The sequence below is a fragment of the Equus quagga genome, chromosome 16, assembly GCF_021613505.1.
Source record: "Equus quagga isolate Etosha38 chromosome 16, UCLA_HA_Equagga_1.0, whole genome shotgun sequence".
Taxonomy (NCBI): Eukaryota; Metazoa; Chordata; class Mammalia; order Perissodactyla; family Equidae; genus Equus; species Equus quagga.
The window spans coordinates 67,347,711-67,368,559 of record NC_060282.1 but is presented as its reverse complement, the minus strand read 5'-3'; the positions used below and the strand labels follow the sequence as shown (position 1 = coordinate 67,368,559).

Genomic DNA, 20,849 nt, shown 5'->3' with positions numbered 1-20,849 from the left:
TTAATTCTTATGAATAAGTCTAGGTGGTTCTGAAAAAAAAAAAAACATTTTTGTACTACAGCCCCCTTCTCAATATCCTGGCTTCCTTTCATGAAGAAAACCTCAGAAAACTCGAGGAGAGCATCTAAATGCTGAGAGAATAAAGGATTTGGAGGGCTACCTTACCAGAAGGAGCCTTGCGTCTTTCTTAGAAAGATTGGCGTGATGTTCATGACCCTTCTTGAAAGAGATCCCCAATTTTCAAAAGACCAACTAGCCAAAACCCTCTTGCTGCTCCATGTAGGTTAAACAATGATAGTAGGTGTAGCAATTGGGATGCCTTCTTTTCCTGGAAGATGGAGGAAAATATCCAAGACCTAAAAATAACCACAACTTAAGCTAAAGAAATTCCAAGTCTTATAAATTATGAATGAATCAATAATTGAATCAATAAGGTACATCTCCTTGGTTTATTCATTCAGTTATTAATTCAATCAATAATTTTGATCATCTATTGCACCCCCGCCCTGGGGTAGGTGCTAATCGTTTCAAAACACTTGATGATTACTCATTGGAATAATCAACAGGAATTTACCGTCTAAGATAAGCCTCAAGCTGTGCCATGATCCCTTGAGATTTGAGAGGTTGAGGTATGCAGGTAAACAGGATGAAAACTCTTCTGTTGCACGTTGTCCTGGAAAATTCCAATTGCTGGATGCTTTGATGGGTACAGCACTTTCATAAAGTGTCCACTGAGAATCATTCTGACTTTTCTCTAAGGGATTTCTTATCGGTACAGTCTTCCGAGTAAAGAAGTAAGAGATGGGGAGGACACGGATACAGAAGAAAAGCCTAGACTTCCATTTAGAGACTTATTGGAACTTCATATATTTCATTACACAGTGCAGTTACCTGTGTCTAAGACATATTACCCATAAGTCCATTTCATGGGCTAGAAATTTCCTCCTTTCTTTACCTGTTCTGTAGCCAGTGTTGTTCAGGTATACAGCAAAAGTCCGAGGTTCATGCATCGCCTGCCACGAGGGTGAAGAGCAGTTCTCATTGTTGGTATAGACGTTGTGGTTGTGCACATACTTCCCGGTAAGCATGGAGGATCGGGAGGGGCAGCACATGGGCGTTGTCACAAAGGCATTAGTGAAGGTGGCCCCGCCGTGTTCCATTATCTTTCTCGTTTTGTTCATGACTTGCAGGGACCCTGAAAGGCACAGTTCCAGCATTGTTTAGCAGAGCGCGCCACACGAACGCCCATTTATGTCGTGTCACTCAGTGACTCTGTCCTCCTGATTTATTAATTTCCCTCTCTTGGCTTGAAGGAGTCTCTAATTTGACCAGCTCTCATTTCCAGAACAAACTTAAACATTTGGGATCCTACCATCTCAAGTATTTTGCAGAATAATAAACACGTTTCAGCTTCTTCTCTCCTTAATCACAAAGAAAAAAAATGCAGGCTAATCTGATAATTAAAGCTAGAATTTTAGATATGGAGCAGGTTCAAAGGCCAACAGCCCTTTGAAGATTACCGGTGAACAACAGCTTGTTACACAGAGGATCAAACTCCAGCCTACCACACATGCACAATGTTGGTGACAGTGCAGAGATGACCAGACAGTGTTTTAATCATATGAAATTAAAAGGGGAAAAAAAATTTCCCTTTTAAGCAGAAGTCCCTCAAAATGCCTGTATTTAATTAAGAAAAAAAAGAAAAAGATCTTAATGTAACTTGGTACCCTCTAGCAAACTCATCACATACCTGCCAGTTTTTCTATCAGGATAGCACTGCCAGTTTATATTTTCACCTGTTTATATGTAATTTTAAAAGATAGATTGTTTGCTTTTGAAAGAACTATGATTCTATTGCACTCAGAAGTATTTACATGGTAGTAAAATATTCCATTTTAACTGTAAAGGATGAAATTATAACATCAGATTGCTGAGGAAGAAAAAAATTCTATTTCGATTACTCCATCCAGCCAAACACTGCAGCTGAAACACATCCAAACAGTGCAGAAAAAAAACACAGGCCAGAATTCAATAGTCTTTTCAGGACTTGTCAAGAAATGCACTACAGAGCACCACAGCCAAGCCCATTGCATTTGAATCCCGGAGCCTCACATTTCCAACAGGTCCCACTTCTTCCAAAGAAAGGGGGAAAGTCTATGTAGTTTTCTAGCAAGGAAGGAAATCGTAATGCAAACCAGGCAAGCATTCAGAGCACAGGAGAGCATGCAACCGTCCAAAAAGCCACAGTTAGCCTGATTTTTTCACATACTAGCTTTTACCATTCACATGAAACATATGCAAACAGTAAGCAGGTTCTAATTGGGTCTCATTAGAGTCCCCTAAAATGTGCTTCAGTTAGGGGACTCCTAACTGTTTTTTCCCCTCGGGTTATCTTCAGGGGATCAAGCAACCTTTTTGTAATCAGTGAGTAACATGTAGGGAGCGCCCGTTTCATGCTGAACATTCTATCAACCTCAGCACTCTGGGCTGGTCCTCTAAGAGTAGCATTAACAAAAAGAATGGAAAATTCTCTGCGGCCTCTGGTCCTCAATACGAAACTATCTAGATGAGAACCAACATAGAAAAGTCGCTTGGGGATATTTGCAAAGCAACATACACATAGGAATGCAGATATAGCATAGCAGTATACACGAGGATCGAGGGGAGCCGAGTGAATGTTTAATAAGAGCTCCGAAATAAGACAGGAGGAGCAATGGAAGTAAAGGAGGAAGGAAAATGGGCAGAGTGTACTCTTGGCGCATGGGGAGGACGGTATGTGCCGTGCTCTGGAGGTGGGAAGAAGGAAGTGAAGTGACGAGGATGGCACACTGACTTTCTGGAATGAAAAAGAATATGGAGAATTCTCTTGGTGAAATGTAGGAGGCAGAGATAGCAAATAGCTTGGAGGCTGCGCAGCCATATTTGGATTTGATAGAACTGACAGAATGAAGGCAGAATAGGTTCTCTGTCAAAGGCATGAACAGTATGGTGAGGTGTTGCTGTGGCAATGTGGCAACAGAGGTATACGATTGAGGAGGAAATAGGCTGGTCCATCAAGGGGACAGCCAGGAGGTCCCTGAAGCCGCCAGGCCATGAGGTGATGAGAACCTGAACTGTACTGGTCACTAAAACAGAGCAACTCTAGAAGCACGTAAGAGGCACTGTAATGCATCAGAAGGCTGAGTTAACTAATACCTCAAAGTTTTCAGCATGGGAAGAAAGTTGGAAAAGTAGCTATTTCACTGTTGGTCAAGAAGTAACTAAAGAGAAATATGCCCTATAGAAGTAACTAATCAGAAATGTTGCATTTTATACTTGTGTTGGGAAATATATTTGCGTTGGGAGATCTAAGTGGCTTAGGCCACTGCCAAGGCATACAGGGGAAACATCCTGGAGGCAAACAGATGATGGAGACACAAGAGTGGGAAGGGAGTGAGATGTAGATGCTGATGTCTATTCACTAGTCCTCTCTCCTCTTTAGATTTCTGCAGCGGTTACTTACTATAGAATCTTGAATTTCAGGAAAACTCAGCAAACACTGTTGACGGATTCTCATTGCCTAATAGTCTCTTTGTTTCAAAGAATGAGCTCTCTGAGTGTCCTTTATGAGCCTAGCTGAACTCAAATAAAAAAAAAAAAAGGATGCAACTGGAAGCCATCTTCCAAGGTCCTGAATCGCAAAGCTGCCACCTCCAGTTTACAGATTCATTTGGACTGCAAATACTGGATGGTAGGTGGAAATATGATCTAAGGTCAAATAATACAAAAACTGGGGCTAAAACTCAGCCCTATTCTTAATTTCTGGAACTACTCCAGCCAGGACACGCCTCTCATTCTAAGTATCACTCTCGTCTTAATTAACTGAGCTGATTGTGTTGAGGTCCTAAACCATCCCTCCAAATGCTCTGCTTCCAACCAGCCCACATGTCAAAGGGATCAATGAAGACATGGTCGCCGTAGTGACTGTAACCACTGCAGCTCCACCATTAGGGTTCCTGGGAGTGGGTATCTGGCTTGAAGTCTCTCCGTAAAGAGAAGATTCTCAGACAGTGCTCCTGTAACTTTAAAATCACTTGGAGAGCATGTTATATCAGAGAATTCTGGGCCCACCCTGAGATGCTGATGTAATAAGACCAGGGAAGGCCCGAGAATGTGCATTTCTAACAAGCTCCCTGGTGATGCTGACGCTGCTTGCCCATGGACCATACTTAGAGAAGTACTCTAGGTTGGATGCAGAATCAGGAAAGCCTAGGGCTGGAAGAGACCTTAGTAAGTGCCTCGTTTTGAGACATCTAAGTGGCTTAGGCCACTTCCAAGGCTCTAAGGTACTGCAGACAGGCAGAGGAAACACTGATTCTATACTTACTCTCAGCCAGGGTTCTCTGCTCAGTGCTTCACATGCATCAACTCATTTAATCCTGAAAATGACTCTCTGTAGTGGGTGCTATTGTTTATTATCCCCATATTACAGATGATAAAACCAAGGTGAAGAATGGTTACATAACAGGCCTAGGGCCACACAGACCCTCAGCAGCGGAACCCAGATATAAATGGAGGCAGTCAGCAAAGAGACCATGCTCTTAAACTACGCCTAGGATGAGTACCGGCTGTGACAGTGATGTTTTCAAGACTGAGAGACAGAAATGATGTCTGCTTATAGTCAAGGTATGTCTTACTTTCTGTCAACTCATATTGTGCTTCTCTGGCCTCTTAGGGGAGATACTAACAGACACTAACACCTGCCTCCTGCCCCCTCAGGGCGGAGGTGATCTTAGGTGCTCAGGACCAGGTGAGGGGTGCGTGGGCTGAGATGCATCTGTCTTCAGCTGCTGACAGCCACACTGGGGTCAAATGCTGCCTCCGATCTTGGTGAATTCTCTGGGTGGACAGAGAGGGTGGAATGCAGGAATCCTACCTCTTCTCTCTGCTGGGTTAGGATGCACAGTAAGGAAAGCACAAGGCACCTTCCTCTTTATGGCTGTGCAATGATTAATGTCAGCCAATAACCCTGCCACGCACTGCATCTATGGCCACTGTGATTACATCATTGATGTTTCATTGGGAAACTACTAAACACTATCTTGTAATCAAACTCATTGCTACTCATTTATGGCTGTTGAGAGTAGTGGACGGGACAATGTCCTGTCCCATAGTTGGAAGGGCTCAGTTTTGTTTTAAGCTGAAGTGACTCACCTCTCTGGGTTTCAGGCCTTTGGTGCCTAAAATGCAAATCATGCTGGTCCTTTGTTATAAGCACAATTATTTCATAGGAATGATAGGAAGCCTAAGACTCATAACAATATTCATAAGACAGGGTTTAGGAGGAGAAGAATGAGAAGAGAAAGAGCCCTGGACTTGAACTTGTGGGGAAACATCTCAATTTTGCCACAGATTAGCTCAAACAAGTCATTTGCCCTCTTTTGGTTTGTGTTTCTCATCCGTAAAATGGAGCTAATGAAAGCTCCCTGGCCTCGTCCACAGGGTTGTTAGGAAGCAAAGGGCCTGGGGGCTGCGATTTCTCTTTTGCTCACTTTAACCCCACCACACTGAGTTTTCTTTGGCCTTTTCCATCTCCCTGTCTCTAACCTACATCCGAACTCCAAAAGCTGGGATGAGGGTAGAGAGGTTACCATAGACTGAATATGTCCCCCGAAAATTCATACATAGAAACCTAGTGACCAATATGATGGTATTAGGAGGTGGGGCCTTTGGGAGGTGATTAGATCATGAAGGTGGAGCCCTCATGAACGGGATTAGTGCCCTTATAAACGAGACCTCCGAGAGCTCCCTTGCCCCTTCCACCATGTGGGGACACAATGAAAAGACAGCAGTCTATGAACCAGGAAGTGGGCCCTCACCAGACACCAAATCGGCAGGCACCTTGATCTTGAACTCCCCAGCCTCCAGAACTGTGGGAAATCAACGTCTCTTGTTTATAAGCCACTAAGCCACCTAGACTATATAGGCTTTTTTTTCTTTTGAGGAAGATTGGCTGTGAGCTAACAGCTGTGCCCATCTTCCTCCACTTTATATGTGGGACACCCGTCACAGCATGGCTTGATAAGCCGTCTGTGAGTCAACACCCAGGATCTGAACCCCAGGCCATGGAAGTGGAGTGCGGGAACTTAACAGCTACGCCACGGGACCGCCCCATATATAAGGTATTTTTTATAGCAGCCTGAATGGACTAAGACAGAGGTCAACTATCTCCTCTATTCTTTAAGACTTTAAATGTTAAGCCTGGCTTATAGTTAAAAATATCAATTCTTCCCCCTCCGCACAAACTGTGTCTGCCCCCCCCCCCCCCCCTCCCCCCCCCCCCCCTTAGCGAGAAGCTTGACTTCCTTATTGTTTAAAGTTGTCCTGCGAGGTGGAAGCCTGGCAGGGATGCTCTGAAGCGACTGTAATTAGGTTCAGGAGCTGGCGTCAGGGCACTGCTGATGGAGCTGGCTTGAGGACAGGGGAGGGCTAGGCCACAGCTGAGGCTCACGACTGCCAAGAAAAGCTGTCCCGGCGCCAGAGCTCCAGGTTGGGGCTGGAGATGTCTGCCATCGCTCCTGCAGGGGTGTGACAGCATTCGGCTGTGGACCAGGATGCTGCTAGGCCATCAGCGACTTGGAGCACAGAAGTGGCACTCTTTGGAATCCTGGAAGATCCATCAGGTTTGCATCTTTGGTGGAGTTAAAAATCAAAGCTCCAAGAACAGAACTCTGGATGCAATATGTGACAGCTTATTGGGACTGGACGGAATCATGGCCAGGAATTCAAATCGTTCTGCGCTCTCCAACTCATTTATTCCCAAATCACCTGTGTGAAAAAGGGCAGGAGGGAGAAAATGTCCCACTAATCTGAATGACTTTATCAAAATCACACAGAGAGCTTGAATTCCTTTATTTACATGCTAAACTTTACAACAAAGCTTTACCTTTCCTGATTCAAATATCTTAGCATTTGATTTTTTAATATTTTGTACTATCAAACATTAAAATTTTCAGTAAGACCGTTTATCGTGTCCAGAAAAAAAACGACAAAACCAGGAATTCAATAATAAATATTGTCATCGTCATCCCTTCAGGAAATCCCAGGCATGTGGGATTCATATACACCTGGCTTCCTGGAGAGACACAACTCCGTGTGGATTGCAATGGTTCATGGTTTGATGAGTGATAACAAGCAAACACAACTCTTATTAGTTGTGCAGGGTTGTTCCTAGATGGCATTGTTTTATGAAGAAGTGAGGTTAATGCTTTAAATTTGTAAATGGTCTGTACTAACACATGACAGCTGTTTTCTCATGCCAAACTTCCATAGTGATATTTCCCAAATTAAAAATGGCTTTGTTGATATATCGACTATTTTAATTCTGGAAGCATAAGAAAAAATAACACAATAAAACATTATACCTTTTTCTACCAAAACTACAGAATTGGTAGGAAAAACACAGATGGTTCAGCTAAAACCAGAGGGGAAAAATAAGTTGGGGGAAGAAGAGACCAAGAAGCAGATAATAAATTTGTCTGGAATGTTTCCAGGTCACAAAGACTCAGTATTTTTTTCCCCCAAAGAACAAAAGGCCACTAAAAGTGGAGACTAGTTTCTTAGGGGGATGGAAGTCAAAAATGCCTACAGGGTTAGATAGAGAAGGTAGGCAAGTGAAGGCAGCCAGGTACAAGAAAAATCACAGGGCTTTTGTCTTTTCATAGAGATGTGGGTGTACAGAATTCTCCCTTGACTATAAGAAAATCAACAGTATGGACATGACAATAAATGGCAACCGCTCCTTGGCTTTAAGTGATGGGGAGCCACGGGGAGTGGTGGGGACCACGCTCACCTGGGGAGGACACAGCCCACCTGACAGAGGCAGCTTCGACTCCACGGGAAGCACCCAACTGATGGCTGCCTCATAGGAATGTAAGCCTTCATTCTTCTGAATTTTCAAGAAAAGTCAGAATCTGGATTTTTTTTACTTAAAATCACCTGATTTTTAGAATGTTGCTTTGATTTTAAAAAGGGTGCTGGTCAAGCAAAACACATCTGTGGGCTAGCTCTGGACTGCAGATCCGATTTGTGACCTCTGCTTTAAAAAACAAAGTATTTCCAAATATTTATGGTTTCTTAATTCCCCTCATGATCTAAGAGAAGCATTGCGTCAGCGTTAGTGAGATGTCAGCGTCAGCCCAATTCCCTAAGAATACAAGAAATGCCACATTGAGTCAGACCAATGGTCTAATCGGCTCAATGTTTGGTTTCTCGGACTGGCACCAAGGGACCTTTCGGGAAAGATTTAGAACCTAATCTCTTTGACTCCATTCTCAGAAAGCTAGGAAAATCCTGAAAGCACTTCTGGTTTTCTTCTTTTCGATTTATAAAATATTTCAAGTGCAGGAAATATTAGAATAAACAATACGTCTCCTAAAGATGTGTTAAAAAGATTTGATAAAGCTAGCTTTCTCATAGCTTAGCATTTGATCATAGCTGCTTCAGATATATTTTTTAAATTTTAAAATGTGGATACTGTTGGTGCTCTTCGTTACTATTCTTTCCCCAGAGGTAACCATCACCCCAAACTTCATGTGGATCATATTCATGTGTGTTTTTCCAGCTTAAAAAAAAAGGTAAACCTTCACCCATTAGTGTAGTTTAAAAACCTGAACCATTTACAGGTATAGGCACAACTTGAACAACTTCTGAAGTTGTGGAAAAAGGAAATCCAGATTAAGGGAACCATTCGTTAAGTCATTTAATCTTTCCACAGATTAAGTTTTCTCGTGGGATAATGATCTTTGTCCTACCCACCCAACTTGGGTGGGAAGACAATAACACACAATCATGAAAATGAATGTTCTTTGGAAAAAGACAAAGTGTTATCCACATGCAAAGTTCTAGCACTTTTATTAATGGATTCCTTATGTGTCTTACTTGCTTCACAAAGTACTAGTTTATTTTACTTGTCCTCAGACAAAGTTGAGGGAGTGGCCCCCGTTCACACTGAATAAGAGCTTTCCTTCCCAGCTTGGTTTGATAAGCTTTGATCACAATCTTTCTTAGTCTTTGTCTTTCGAGACAAAGACGTAGAATTGTTTTATTCTTTCCCAAAAAGAAAATTGTTCTGTTACATTTTTGTAATTGTTTTCCTAAGCCTTTCCCAAGTCTGTTGTATCTTTCTGGAGGCACACTAATAACGTTGCCTGCAGTATTGCAAGTGCAAAAAGTTTTGCTTAGGCAAAGATTTATTCAAGAACTTGGCAAACATAATGACATGTAAGTAAAAAACAAGACAAAACCCAACCATATCAAAACCACAATGAGCTACTTCCTCATACCCATGAGGATGGCTGTTATCAAAAAACCCCAGAAAATAACAAGTGTTAGCACGGATGTGGAGAAATTGGAGCCCTCGTGCACTGTTGGTGGGAATATAAAATAGTGCAGTTGCTAAGGAGAACAGTACGGTGGGTCCTCAAAAAATTAAAAATCGAATTATCAAATTGTCCAGCAATTCCACTTCTGGGTACACACCCCAAGGAATTGAAAGCAGGTCTCCGAGAGATATTTATGTACCTATGTTCATAGTACCATTATTCACAATAGTCAAAAAGGGGAAGGAACCCAAATTTCTATGAACAGATGAATGGATAAACAAAATGTGGTATATACATACAATGGAGTATTATTTAGCCTTCAAAAGGAAGAAAATTCTGAGACATGCTACAACATGGATAAACCTTGAGGAAGGACATTATGCTAAGTGAAATAAGTCAGTCACAAAGGACAAGTACTGTATGATTCCACTTATATGAAATACCCAGAGCAGTCAAATTCTTAGAAACAGAATGCAGAATGGTGGTTGCCAAGGGCAGGCGCTATGGGGAGTTACTTTTAGTGGGTATAGAACTTCAATTTTGTAAGATGAAAAGAGTTCTGGAGATTGATTGCACAACACTGTGAATGTACTTAACACTCCTGAACTGCACACTTAAAAAGGCTTAAGATGGTGAAAAATCAAAAACCAAAAGCCAGCTAAAGTCTACAGCAATAAGATCCAAGAAGAATTATGAGAACATTACAATAGTCTAGGCAAAAGTCTCTGTCACGCAGTACCCTCAGCCAAGAGCAGACTTTTTCTGCTGAGAAAGGTCTTTTCCAGACATTTCACTCATGGCTCACTGTGGTTCACCGTCAACGTGCTTTGCCAACGAGATAACAAGACCCATCCATGTTTCTGCTCTCTCTCAGCCCCTGGACCATCACTATGCATTCACAGGTTGTTTTTAGGAAGGGCTCAATATATATTTGTTGAAGGACTGATTGACGGAAGGGATCATGGTTAAGCGTGTAGCTGTAGACACTGAGGCTGAACACAGGTCCTAGTTTCACCCTTCACCAGCTCACGACAGCCTACGTGACTTCTCCAAGCCTCATTTTTCTCATGCAAAAATTGAGGAGAGTAATAGTAACTACTTCATAGCACAATCGTGAAGGTTAAATGAGCGAATGCTTAGCATGGGATCTGGCTAGAAAAATCCAAGTAAGAGGTAAAGACGAACATGTAGAAAACAACTGGGTTAACTGAAGCTGGTCTACAACCCTTCAGCATTATATTCACATGCCTCCCACAGAAGCCAGTACGTAGTAATTGCTCCGTAAATAGTTACTGACTGAATGAATTAACTAGACTGTAAGGGTGAAATTGGGAATTCTGTTAAAGATGACATTACCAAACAATTCCTTAATTTATTTTCAACACAAGGATGCATATTGAAGAGGTAGAACCGGACAGATACCCATATTCGTTGACGGGAATTGGGTTAGCCTTTGTAGGCTCTCGTGGGTCCATTTCAAGTTAATTTAGCACCTACTATTCCCAGCAGCAGGAATGCAACACAAAACAAAACACGCTCCTGTCCTCTAGCAGCTGTCAGTCAAGAGGAAGAGACAGATACGGAGGCATGTGGTGGATTAAGGGCCATGCTGGAGGCAAGTCCAAGGGCATGCAAAGTTCCATCCATCCTGCTGGAGGGGAGGATGGCTGTGGTGAGGGAAGACCCCCGAGGGTGAGGCATCTGAATTGGGTCATGAAGAACAGGTAGACCTCCAGGTGGAGAAAGGGGAAAAGGCTGAGGGGATGAGATGTGCAAAGGCATGAAATATAGGTGAGGGAGACGAAGCGGCTAGACACCTTGAGGGAAGTGTCAGCTATTTCCACGAAGCATTGAGGAGGCGTGGGGAAAGGGAAATAGCCTCACAGAGATAGGCAGGGCCAGATGGCCCAGAACTCATTTGCCTACAACGAGAGAGGCTTCATCCTTTGGGAAAGGAAAACCATGGAGAGTTGTAAGCAGAAGAGATCTGGTCAGATACTTGAAAGGTAACTCTGGCGACGGACTGAAGAATAGGTAGGAGAGGCCAAGATTAGAGGGGACTGGTGGGTCAGGGGACCACCCAATTAGGGAAAAACTGGGGAGAAGAGAAGGTCTAGTGAGCTTGGCTGTAGGGAAATGGATGGATACGAAAGATGTTAAGGAAGGTGACTTCAAACGTGTTCACTTCATTTTACTTGAATCACCAGCCACACACACACTGAAGTCATACCTGCAAGACTTTTCATCTCGTCATATTGCCTGAAAATCAGTACTTTCGTCTGAAAAATGAACTGAGAGAGAGCAGACTCTGTGAATCAACCTCAACCATCCTTCCCCCTGCTGGCCCTTAGTGCACCGGCTCCTAGCTGAACCCGAGGAGTTAACTTTATTGAGATCCAACGGTTTAGTTTCAAACTGGCAATCAAAGTCCTTTTCCATGCAGATCAAGTTCCAGCACGGAGGGTTTTATCCTCCAGAACTCCAGCCAGAGGAGCTCTGTAAAGAAGCCCAGGGTCTCTGCTGGCACTGAGTCTGACAGATGCTAGTGATGGGCGAGTGTGATGGGTAAGCCTAGCTGAGCCAGGCTGAGAGTGAGGAATTTGGGTCCAGGAATGGAAACGAGTGGTGGTGAAAATTTGTAAGGGCAAGCTTCTTTTTGCTTTTTTTGCTGAGGAAGATTCGCCCTGACCTAACATCTGTGTCAGTCTTCCTCTACTTTGTTTGTGGGTCACCACCACAGCATGGCCACCATCGAGTGGTGTAGGTCCGTGCCTGGGAACCGAACCTGGATCACCAAAGCAGAGCATGCAGAACTTAACCACTAGGCCATGGGGCTGGCCCCAGTGCAAGCTTTTTATCTGTCCTAGGATACCTTAGAATTTGACCCTAGGTTTATGAACAAGACCGTAGGGCTGGGCCATTAAAGAAAGTGAGAAGATGAGAAACCCAATCAGATGATACAGAAGAAAAGTCAGAACCATCAGACTTTGCCAGCCTTTCTAAGTGCTCTACAATTAACCCAGGTGAGCTGATTCTTCAGAAAAACATCATAGCCACGGTGGTGGTAGCAAATTACTACCAGAAGATATGTCAAATACCGTAACTTTCAATGACCTAGCAATGTTACAAGCTGTGAAGAAATCATTCACTCTAATAATAATAACTGTTGAAAGTTCCTCTAGTATCTATCAATATTCACATACACCGCATGGAATCAAGGTCATAATCTCATATCCTTGAACAGCTTTGCCAAAATATTTAAAAAATTTCTTGACCCAGGGTTTCCAAGGTACATGATCAAATCCTTGACTGTTATAGTATTTATTCCACGCTTACTCTCTTCCTCCAACCTCCTATTCTCCTGGGCCCCTCCCCAGGCTGTTTCAAAAGCTTAAGAACAGAAAAGCAATGTTGAAACCCAAACGAAATGCCTTATAATCAATACAAGTTCATCTTACAAACTGAGGTGTTGGGTAAGGGACTATAATTAACTGCCAAACCCCAAAATGTTCCCTGATTGCTACTGACAACTTGGAAGGTCAGGAAATCCTTTGAGCTAAAGAGACTAACAAGTGAAAAATCCCGCGTCTCACCCAGCTCCACATCTTGGTCATCAGTGAGCACAAGGATAATGTTGGGTCGGATGTTTTTGCGTTCCTGCTGTAACCGTCCTCTGAACCTCGGGGATCTGACATTCGAACAGAGGCTCCCCAGCAGTTCTGTGCCCAGGACAGCCAAAACCAGCGCACAGCAAGAGTACTTCATCGTGTCTGATCCAATGTCGCAAAATTGACAAAAGGTCTCAGTCTCCTGGTTTCTGCAGGTCTGGGAGGTCAGAGAAAAAGGGAGAGGGAGAGACAAAAATGAAACCCAAACCCCAAACACAGTCGCAGAAAAAAAGCTACGACTAAGAGAGACCTGGCGAGGAAGCTGGCCGAGAAAGGGCTGTGCTTGAGTCAGCGTGGCAAACCCTCACAGGCGGAGGGTAGCTGTTTAAGCACTTGATTATTTTGCAAATTCACTTTTGTGCTTTATTCTCATTCCAACTTTTCCTATTTCAATGCATTGCCAAAGTCTAATTTCCAACACAGAGCTCGAATGTAAAAGCTTTCTGACAGGAGCTAATACCTTGAATTAGGTGTCCTGGTTGAAAAATCAATTTCTATGCTCAGAGGTATTCAGAACATCTGCAGATGGAGTCCTAGAAGGGGGAGAAAAAATACAAAGAAAGCATCAGTCAAGGGTTTTGCTACAGATTTTTGGTCTGAAGTAGTCTCTTGAAACAGCATATTTTTTATGTATATATATATATTTTTAATCTGCACTCAAAAATGGAGAAACACAAGGAAACAACATTCAGAACTGCTAATAAAGGACTCAATACCTTCATTTCATCATTAGCTCCATAAAACGGTGCTAGGGTGTCACGCTGCTCACACTCTAATAGAACTTTAAACATCCCCAAGAAAACTAGTGATGAGTAGGAAGAGCCGGCCTGCGAAACCACAGTGCATTTGGAGAGAGCATCTGGGGCGCGCTTGGCTCGAGGGGGCATGCTGGGGGAGTGTTAACTCACCTGCGTGCGATATTGAGTACTTATCAAGCGGAATGAAAAGCAAAGCTGTCATTTGTCATCTGCATTATGTCACTCACTAGCCAGGAGAGTTCTTTCTGCTGACAAAGACTTCAGAGTGAGTGACCGGGAGGGCAACCTTTCCCAGACCCAGAAAAGCGCCTAACAGTCCTCCATCAATCACCAGGGGAAGGGGCGCTTCCTCCTGGCGAGGCTGGTCCCTCGGTCCAGCCGTGTCCTCACACCTGGCGCCTAAGGAGACAGAGTCCTCCCTCGGCTGTCAGCGCCAGCCTCACTATTATCAAGACCTGGTGACGCACGGCCAGCACAGAGGTTGTGCTTTGCTGCAGGTGATCCAAACCCGCAAAGCAGAGTGATGGACAGGCTCTGAGGCTGGCAGTGACAGGCTCTCTTCCACCATAAAAAACAAATAAATAAAATCTAGAGGGGAGCGCTGCAAAAATCTTCACAAATCTGCACAAGAGGAGACTTTTGAAAGGGTTGGGAAAAGCTCCTTTCACTGTAGAACACTAACCTGCAGAAAGCTTTTCTCTCGGACTTCTGAAAGATAGCAAAGGGCTCACTGGAAAAAACTCTTCCTCTTGGAAGTCATGTCTGTATGGGAATTTAGGGTGCCCTAAAATTAGCTAGATAGCAGCCCACTTCATTAGCCACTCTGTGGCCCAACACCTGAGGGTCTGTATTTTGATCCGCAACAATAAACCGGTATCAGATACGTGAGCATAACGAATTAAGCATGAGCATTGCAGAGCAGGAAGAAAGGGGCTCCATCGTCACTGCCGTATCTTTAGTTCTGGAGGCTGACAGGGCAGGGAAAGAAGAAAGCCTGTGCGCTGTTTCTCCCTGCCATACACAGTACTTTGTTTTACATAAACACGCACACCCCCCTATTATTTTAAACTTTATGAGCTGTTTTGTAAACAGGTCTAATGCTTTTCACTCTGCAGCCCGCAATTACTCTGAGAGAGAGAGAGAGAGAGAGAGAGAGAGAGAGAGAAACTCAGCAAGAAATAGGTTTTTAAACAAATATCTAGTGTCTACAGCAAGGCCCTCCTGACTACATCATCTGCAGAGTAACAAACAAGCCACCTCTGATTGAGCCTGATGGCCTGAGAAAGTCAATATGTAAGGTTCTGGGTCGTTTTTTGGATAATAACTCGGGGTTATTTCAGTGATTGTTGAGCATGCGGAACGCTCAAAGCCTGCAATTGTTCTGCACTGACTGGTTTCTGTGCATTTGTTTTAAATCAGGGGCAAATTGATACAAGCATGAAAGAATAAGAAAACGAAAGAAACAAGCATCAAACAACGGTTTTCTCCCACAAAGCATGCATCAGGCTAAACAGTTAAATATAGAAGTTTCTTAGAGGGTTGGTCTGATGAGTAGCAAAACTGTTCACCTCTCAAAGCCTGCAAGGGTGTGTGAAAACAGAGTGAGCAGGGGTTTCTCGCATCTGCTATGGTATAAACCAACCTCTGCAGACAGTAGTGACCTGGAAAGCACGGTCAGGCTCAGAGAGGAACCAACAGTGGCACTCAGAGTTTATTTAATCAGCCACACATGAAACTGAAAACTCTTGACAATTAAGATGCTGATAACATTTCCTGGAACCCAATCAACATAACTGGTTATTCTTTTCTTTATCTTATTTACTTTACTTCTTCCTTTAGGAAAAAGAAAATGAGCTTTAATGGTACCTTGTATAAACTACATTGAAAATCACTTCCTAATGAAGAGAAGAGAGAACAGAGTGGATGCGTTTTTTTTTACCTATGAAGTGACCTTCCTTTCTGGACAATTAAAGGCGCAGAAGAGACCTATATTTCTTCTGCTGCCATTTATTATCAATTCAGAAGATTCATACGTAAAAGCACAGAAATTGAGTGGTAAAGAAAACTGAACTTTCAGACAGGTCCGTCCAGCAGGAGCTCTCCATCCTTTATCCCACCTCCTTCACCAAAACACACAAACACCACTCGGACAAAACCGCGCACAGACAATTCTTTATTCAAAAATGACCTTTTAAAACTTGTCATGCTCTCACCGCCTGGTTTCCAGCTCCAGAAGGAAAAGAAGTAAAGAAGAAGAACAAAAACCTGACAGAGGAAAAGCAGCCCTTGACAAAGGAGACAAGGACGCAATGTTTGAATTGGATACTTTGCGGCCGATGACAAGTGTCCTTAGAGACTAACAACTTGTTTGGAGAAATAGTAGAAAATGGGGGAAACGTAAAAAAAGGTTTTTCTCACACATGGAAAGTAAGCTTGAGGAATGGTGTTGTATTCACGAATTAGGACCAGAATACAAGCTGCCTTTTCTCCAAGCCATAAAATGAAAACACCCTTTACAGCTACGGCCACTGGTGTGGAAAGTTTACAGGGGTTTGTTTGGGGCAGGCAAGCCAAACTATAAATGTGACGTTAGAAGTTTCAAGTCACATATAAAAGAAAAAAAGACTGGGAAGACCTCAATCCAACTGGATGCAAAGTCTACTCACATGTGCCCATCTAGCAATACCGCACACTGTATCGAAGCCCTCACTGCTCCAAAAGGTTTCAGGGGAATCTCTGTCCTCATCGAGTTCCCCCCTTGTCTGAGTAGCTGGTGCTGAGCAAGGGGATGGTGGAGATACGCTGAAAAGGTCCTGCTTCGTTTAAAGTATAATCTGGGGCTTTGGAGGGATTCTGAGATCCTTTTGGGGGGTGGGGTTCATGAGGCTGGAACCATTTTGATAAGAATATTGACACATTATTTGCTTTTTCACTTTGCTGACATTTGCACTGATGGTGCAAGAGCAATGCTGGTAAAACTGCTTTCGTCGTAGTAAGAACGAAGGGAGCATCACACATAGTTAAAACAAAAGCCAGTTTCACTTAAGATGAAGCAGTAACATGATCCATTTTATTAAACCTTGACCCTTGAGTACACGTCTTTTCTTTTTAATTTTCTGTTTTATGAGAGAGGAGGTACATAGTAAGCCCTTCTCTGCCTATGGAGGTGTGATGGTGAGAAAAAGCACTGAGTGACTGAATTGCAAGAACTAGACACTTTTCTTCTTTCTCACAGAACACTCTTTTTACTTGTAAGAACTATTCGAACTTGGATATTTGGCAGACATTTTCCCAAATAAGGGATGAAATGAGACTGTCGTTTCAAAGAAAACAACTGACAATATTTGTTTTATTTGTTGCCAGTGATAGAAATCTAGCTTTCAAGTTAAAATCAGAATTTTGGACAACTCTTTATCCACCCCTGAGAGCTTGGCAACTTCCCGACACGTAAACTCTCCTGATGACAATAGCATTGTTATTAGCAAGTGTTATTTTTTGATACTGTAAAATGAAATGTGTCAACATTCAGGATGTTTGCATAATTCAGTGACCCAATATTTCCCAAATGACCAAATATAATGCTAAAAAATCATACATGAGTAAAAAACATTCAATCAAAGTGCAAGATGACCATTGGGTTTTGATGTAACAGGCTATAAAGGTTCACTGATATGGTTTCAGATTTCTTACTACCTCTGACCTTTAAGAAATGAGCACTTGTCAAGTTTTGGTATAGTATCAAAGAAGATCTACAGGTATCTGAAAAAGCTATTAAAATACTTCTCCCTTTTCAACTGCTTACCCATGTGAGGCTGAATTTTATTCCTATACTTCAATCAAAACAATATATTTCAACAGACTGAATCCTGAAGCTGTTAGGAACATTAAAGAGATTTGCAAAAACGTAAAACAAGGCCACTTTACTCACCAATATTTTTTTGGTTTAGAACATACAGGTATTTTTCATAAAGTATATCATGTAAGTTAGCATATAAAAGATTTATTATTGTTATCTTCAAAAGAATTTAAAAATATTTTTTAAATTTCTCAGTTTTAATTTCTAAGTATCAATAGCTATAATCTACTTAAAAACTCTTCGGAATCCTCAATAAGTTTTAATAATATAAAGGGGTCCTAAGCTCAAAGAGTTTGTGAATTGCTGGCCTATACTTTACATGATTTCATAGTTAAGCCCAGACTTTTACCTTGAAGGGTGTAGATCTGACCCTATTCACAAACTTCTTATTCACTTTTTTTCTTAAAGCCTTGAAACTGTCCTAAATTCTAAATGGTTGGTATAACAAAGGAATTATTGATGAATGATGATATTTTGTTGTGGTTTTTTTTATCTAAAGATAACGCAGAACTTTCCAAATGAAGGCCCACACATCTAAAGTGTGTGAGAGACAGAATCAGAACAGACCACTCAGCACGGACATTCACTTCTCAGGGACGGGGCAAAAGAATTGTTTCTAGTACAAAGCAGTGCCACCCCATAGTTAGGACAGAGGAAAAAGGGACCCCATAACCAAGCATGCCAGCAGCATGCAATTATTCGAAGCTGAATTTAGCCAGAACACACTTAGTTTGTTGTCAGAATGAAACAAAACAGGATTATACCAGCACGAAGCGGGTATCCACATCCTGGCCCCACCCCCACCACCAATCTACATACTCACATTTCTCAAGGTCAGTGTACTCCGTCCTTTCCTCTTAATTTTGGCTTTCAAGTTTCCCACACATCACTTCTTTGCTTAGAGGAAGCCTTCAGGTCGTGCTATCTTCTTTATGATATATGTGAAACCACAAAGGAGCTAATTTCTTCTTTTAAAAACCCCATAGCTGGCAAAGTTCATCTGCTGTTAATCCCCAGAAAGCCTGTTTCCTGATCTAATTTATTACAACTCCAAGCAAAGAAGATAGACAACAGCCACCTTTTGGTGCAGTAACATTTTTGTGCTCCTCTAATGATAAATCTCTTCCAACAACCAATGACAGCTGAAAAGTGTGCATCTCTCACTGGGAGCACCTTTGGGAAAATACTTGACTAAATGATGCGATCCTCCTCCAACAACCCTTGCTTTTCTTCCTCCTCCCCACCCCACCCCCTCAATACTGTGAATCCTGAGATTGAAGGAACCTTGGAAAGTCATCTATTCACAAAACTGTCAGTGTCGGTTATCCCTGGGGTACGGTGAGGGAGAGGGTTGGGTTCTATTTTTTACTTCATTCATGTCTACGTTGGATTTTTCTCAATGACCTGTTGCATTATAAAAATAGAAATAAGTAAATTTAAGTTTTCTACGTTTTTCCCTCTGTCTTCTCATGAAGGAAGAGAATAGACAGAAAGAATTGAGCAGTGATAGGAATGAAGTGAGATGTTACAGAAAGAAACGCACCTTCGAGACTTAGCCCCACAAAGATGGCAACTAAACCACACAAAAAACAGGCATAGCAAGGGCATTTTAGAGATTGCAAAAGGCCCAAGACTAAAACTTGCCCCGCTGCTTTTGAATAAGAATTAGCAAAACGAAGGAAAATAAAGTGATCTAAAAATTTTGAAAAGAACCAGAAGGACCTGATATTCCTAAAGCAGATGCTACAAAGTGTCTAAAGGATCTGATAATGGTCACTAGTTTTAATCGTGGCAGTGAGATGCAAGAGAACAAGAACAAAGAGATTATTGGCGTTCTAAAAAAGAGGGGCATCGGAAACTTCAGTTAAAATGTGTCTGGTGAAAAGATAGGAATATTGATAGAAAGAACTACAAATGTGGTCTTAGGCACCTTGGCTAGGTCTTAAAGTATACGGTTTATTATGTTAAATTCCATTAAATTTGCCTTTGGTTTTAGATATTTATAGCTGATTTGTAGTGAAGTATCTTGAGGTTTTGCATCAGTCAGCAGAAGCAGTTATGTAACAAATAAACTTCAAACATCAATGACTTCACACAATAAAAGTAGGTTTGCCACTCTTACTCCAAGTCACACAGAGGATGGTGGAGAACTCTGTGCTGCCCACTCACGCATGGACACAGGCTGATGGGGGCACTGTTGTCTTGTTGCTGCAATAGCTGGACCAAAAAGCAGAGGAAGGAAAAAATTGAAGAATCTTGCAGGAGCTTTTCATGGCTTCAGCTTTGATTCAAATCACTTCTAACATTTCATTGGCTGCAACTAGTCACATGGCCGCACTCAACTGCAAGAGGACTGGGGAATTCGGTGGAGCGGTGAACTGTTTGCTGATTACTGCAGTCTTTGCCACCAGCATAAAGCCTCCTCAGTACCTTGTGTATTTATCTTTCTCTCCCTCTAGACACAAGTGTGTGTGCACATATGCACAAGTGCATACTTAAGATATGTGTATAAATATATTTACACACACATGGACACATATTTCAAGTAATGAAGAGACAGAGTTTTCTTTACAGCTTCAAGTTCAACCATCCCTAAGTACTAAAAATGTACTTTTAACAGATCTGGAGATTTTTCTGGACATGTTTCATTTTAGTTTGTTCCCTGATGTACATAATCTTGGCACAATACACACTTATTTTAAAGTTCCACAGTTCTCGTGAGATATTTAAGTTGGAGAAAATATTTTTAAAAGATAATTAGAGGCTATATTTATATTTCAAAAGCATTTCTCCAAATATTTTCTTGTTGTTGGAATCTATGTGAGGAAAAAGGAACATCTGATTTTGCCATAGAAATTAAGCCACGGTCAAGAGAATTCCACTGGCCTACTTTCTACGCTATCAAGCTCACCGCCAATAGAATGCTCTTTAACATTTTCTAAGGGTTTAAATACAGCAGCGTGTGGAGATACAAGTTCCTTCCAAGGGATCCTGCTGGCCTCACAGAGTGATGACCAAGGAAGGGAGGTCTGGGAAATAGAGTGTGAAAGATGAAGACAGCCAAAGAAAATTCTACTTCCCAGCTCAAGACTTAGGGGCAAATTATAGAGAATAGCTCTGTTTTTGTTTCTATTTTTTTTTTCAAATGTATTACTTACAGGAGAATCTTTAAGAAAAATCAAACATCCGGATTTAAGTCAACTCC

General features: G+C 42.1%; 1 protein-coding gene across 4 annotated transcripts in view; it reads right to left on the bottom strand.

The window, feature by feature from the left end:
• The window catches only part of SULF1 (sulfatase 1), a 176,750-nt gene that overhangs the window by 67,438 nt on the left and 88,463 nt on the right, over positions 1-20,849 (bottom strand). For all 4 annotated transcript variants that reach the window (XM_046642716.1, XM_046642717.1, XM_046642718.1 and 1 more), the window contains 3 exons: positions 13,491-13,563; positions 12,956-13,187; positions 956-1,195 (listed from right to left, as the gene is read on the bottom strand). In XM_046642716.1, coding sequence (XP_046498672.1) covers positions 956-1,195; positions 12,956-13,127 — 412 coding nt within the window. In that variant the 5' untranslated portion in view covers positions 13,128-13,187; positions 13,491-13,563. The remainder of the gene's footprint in view (positions 1-955; positions 1,196-12,955; positions 13,188-13,490; positions 13,564-20,849) is intronic.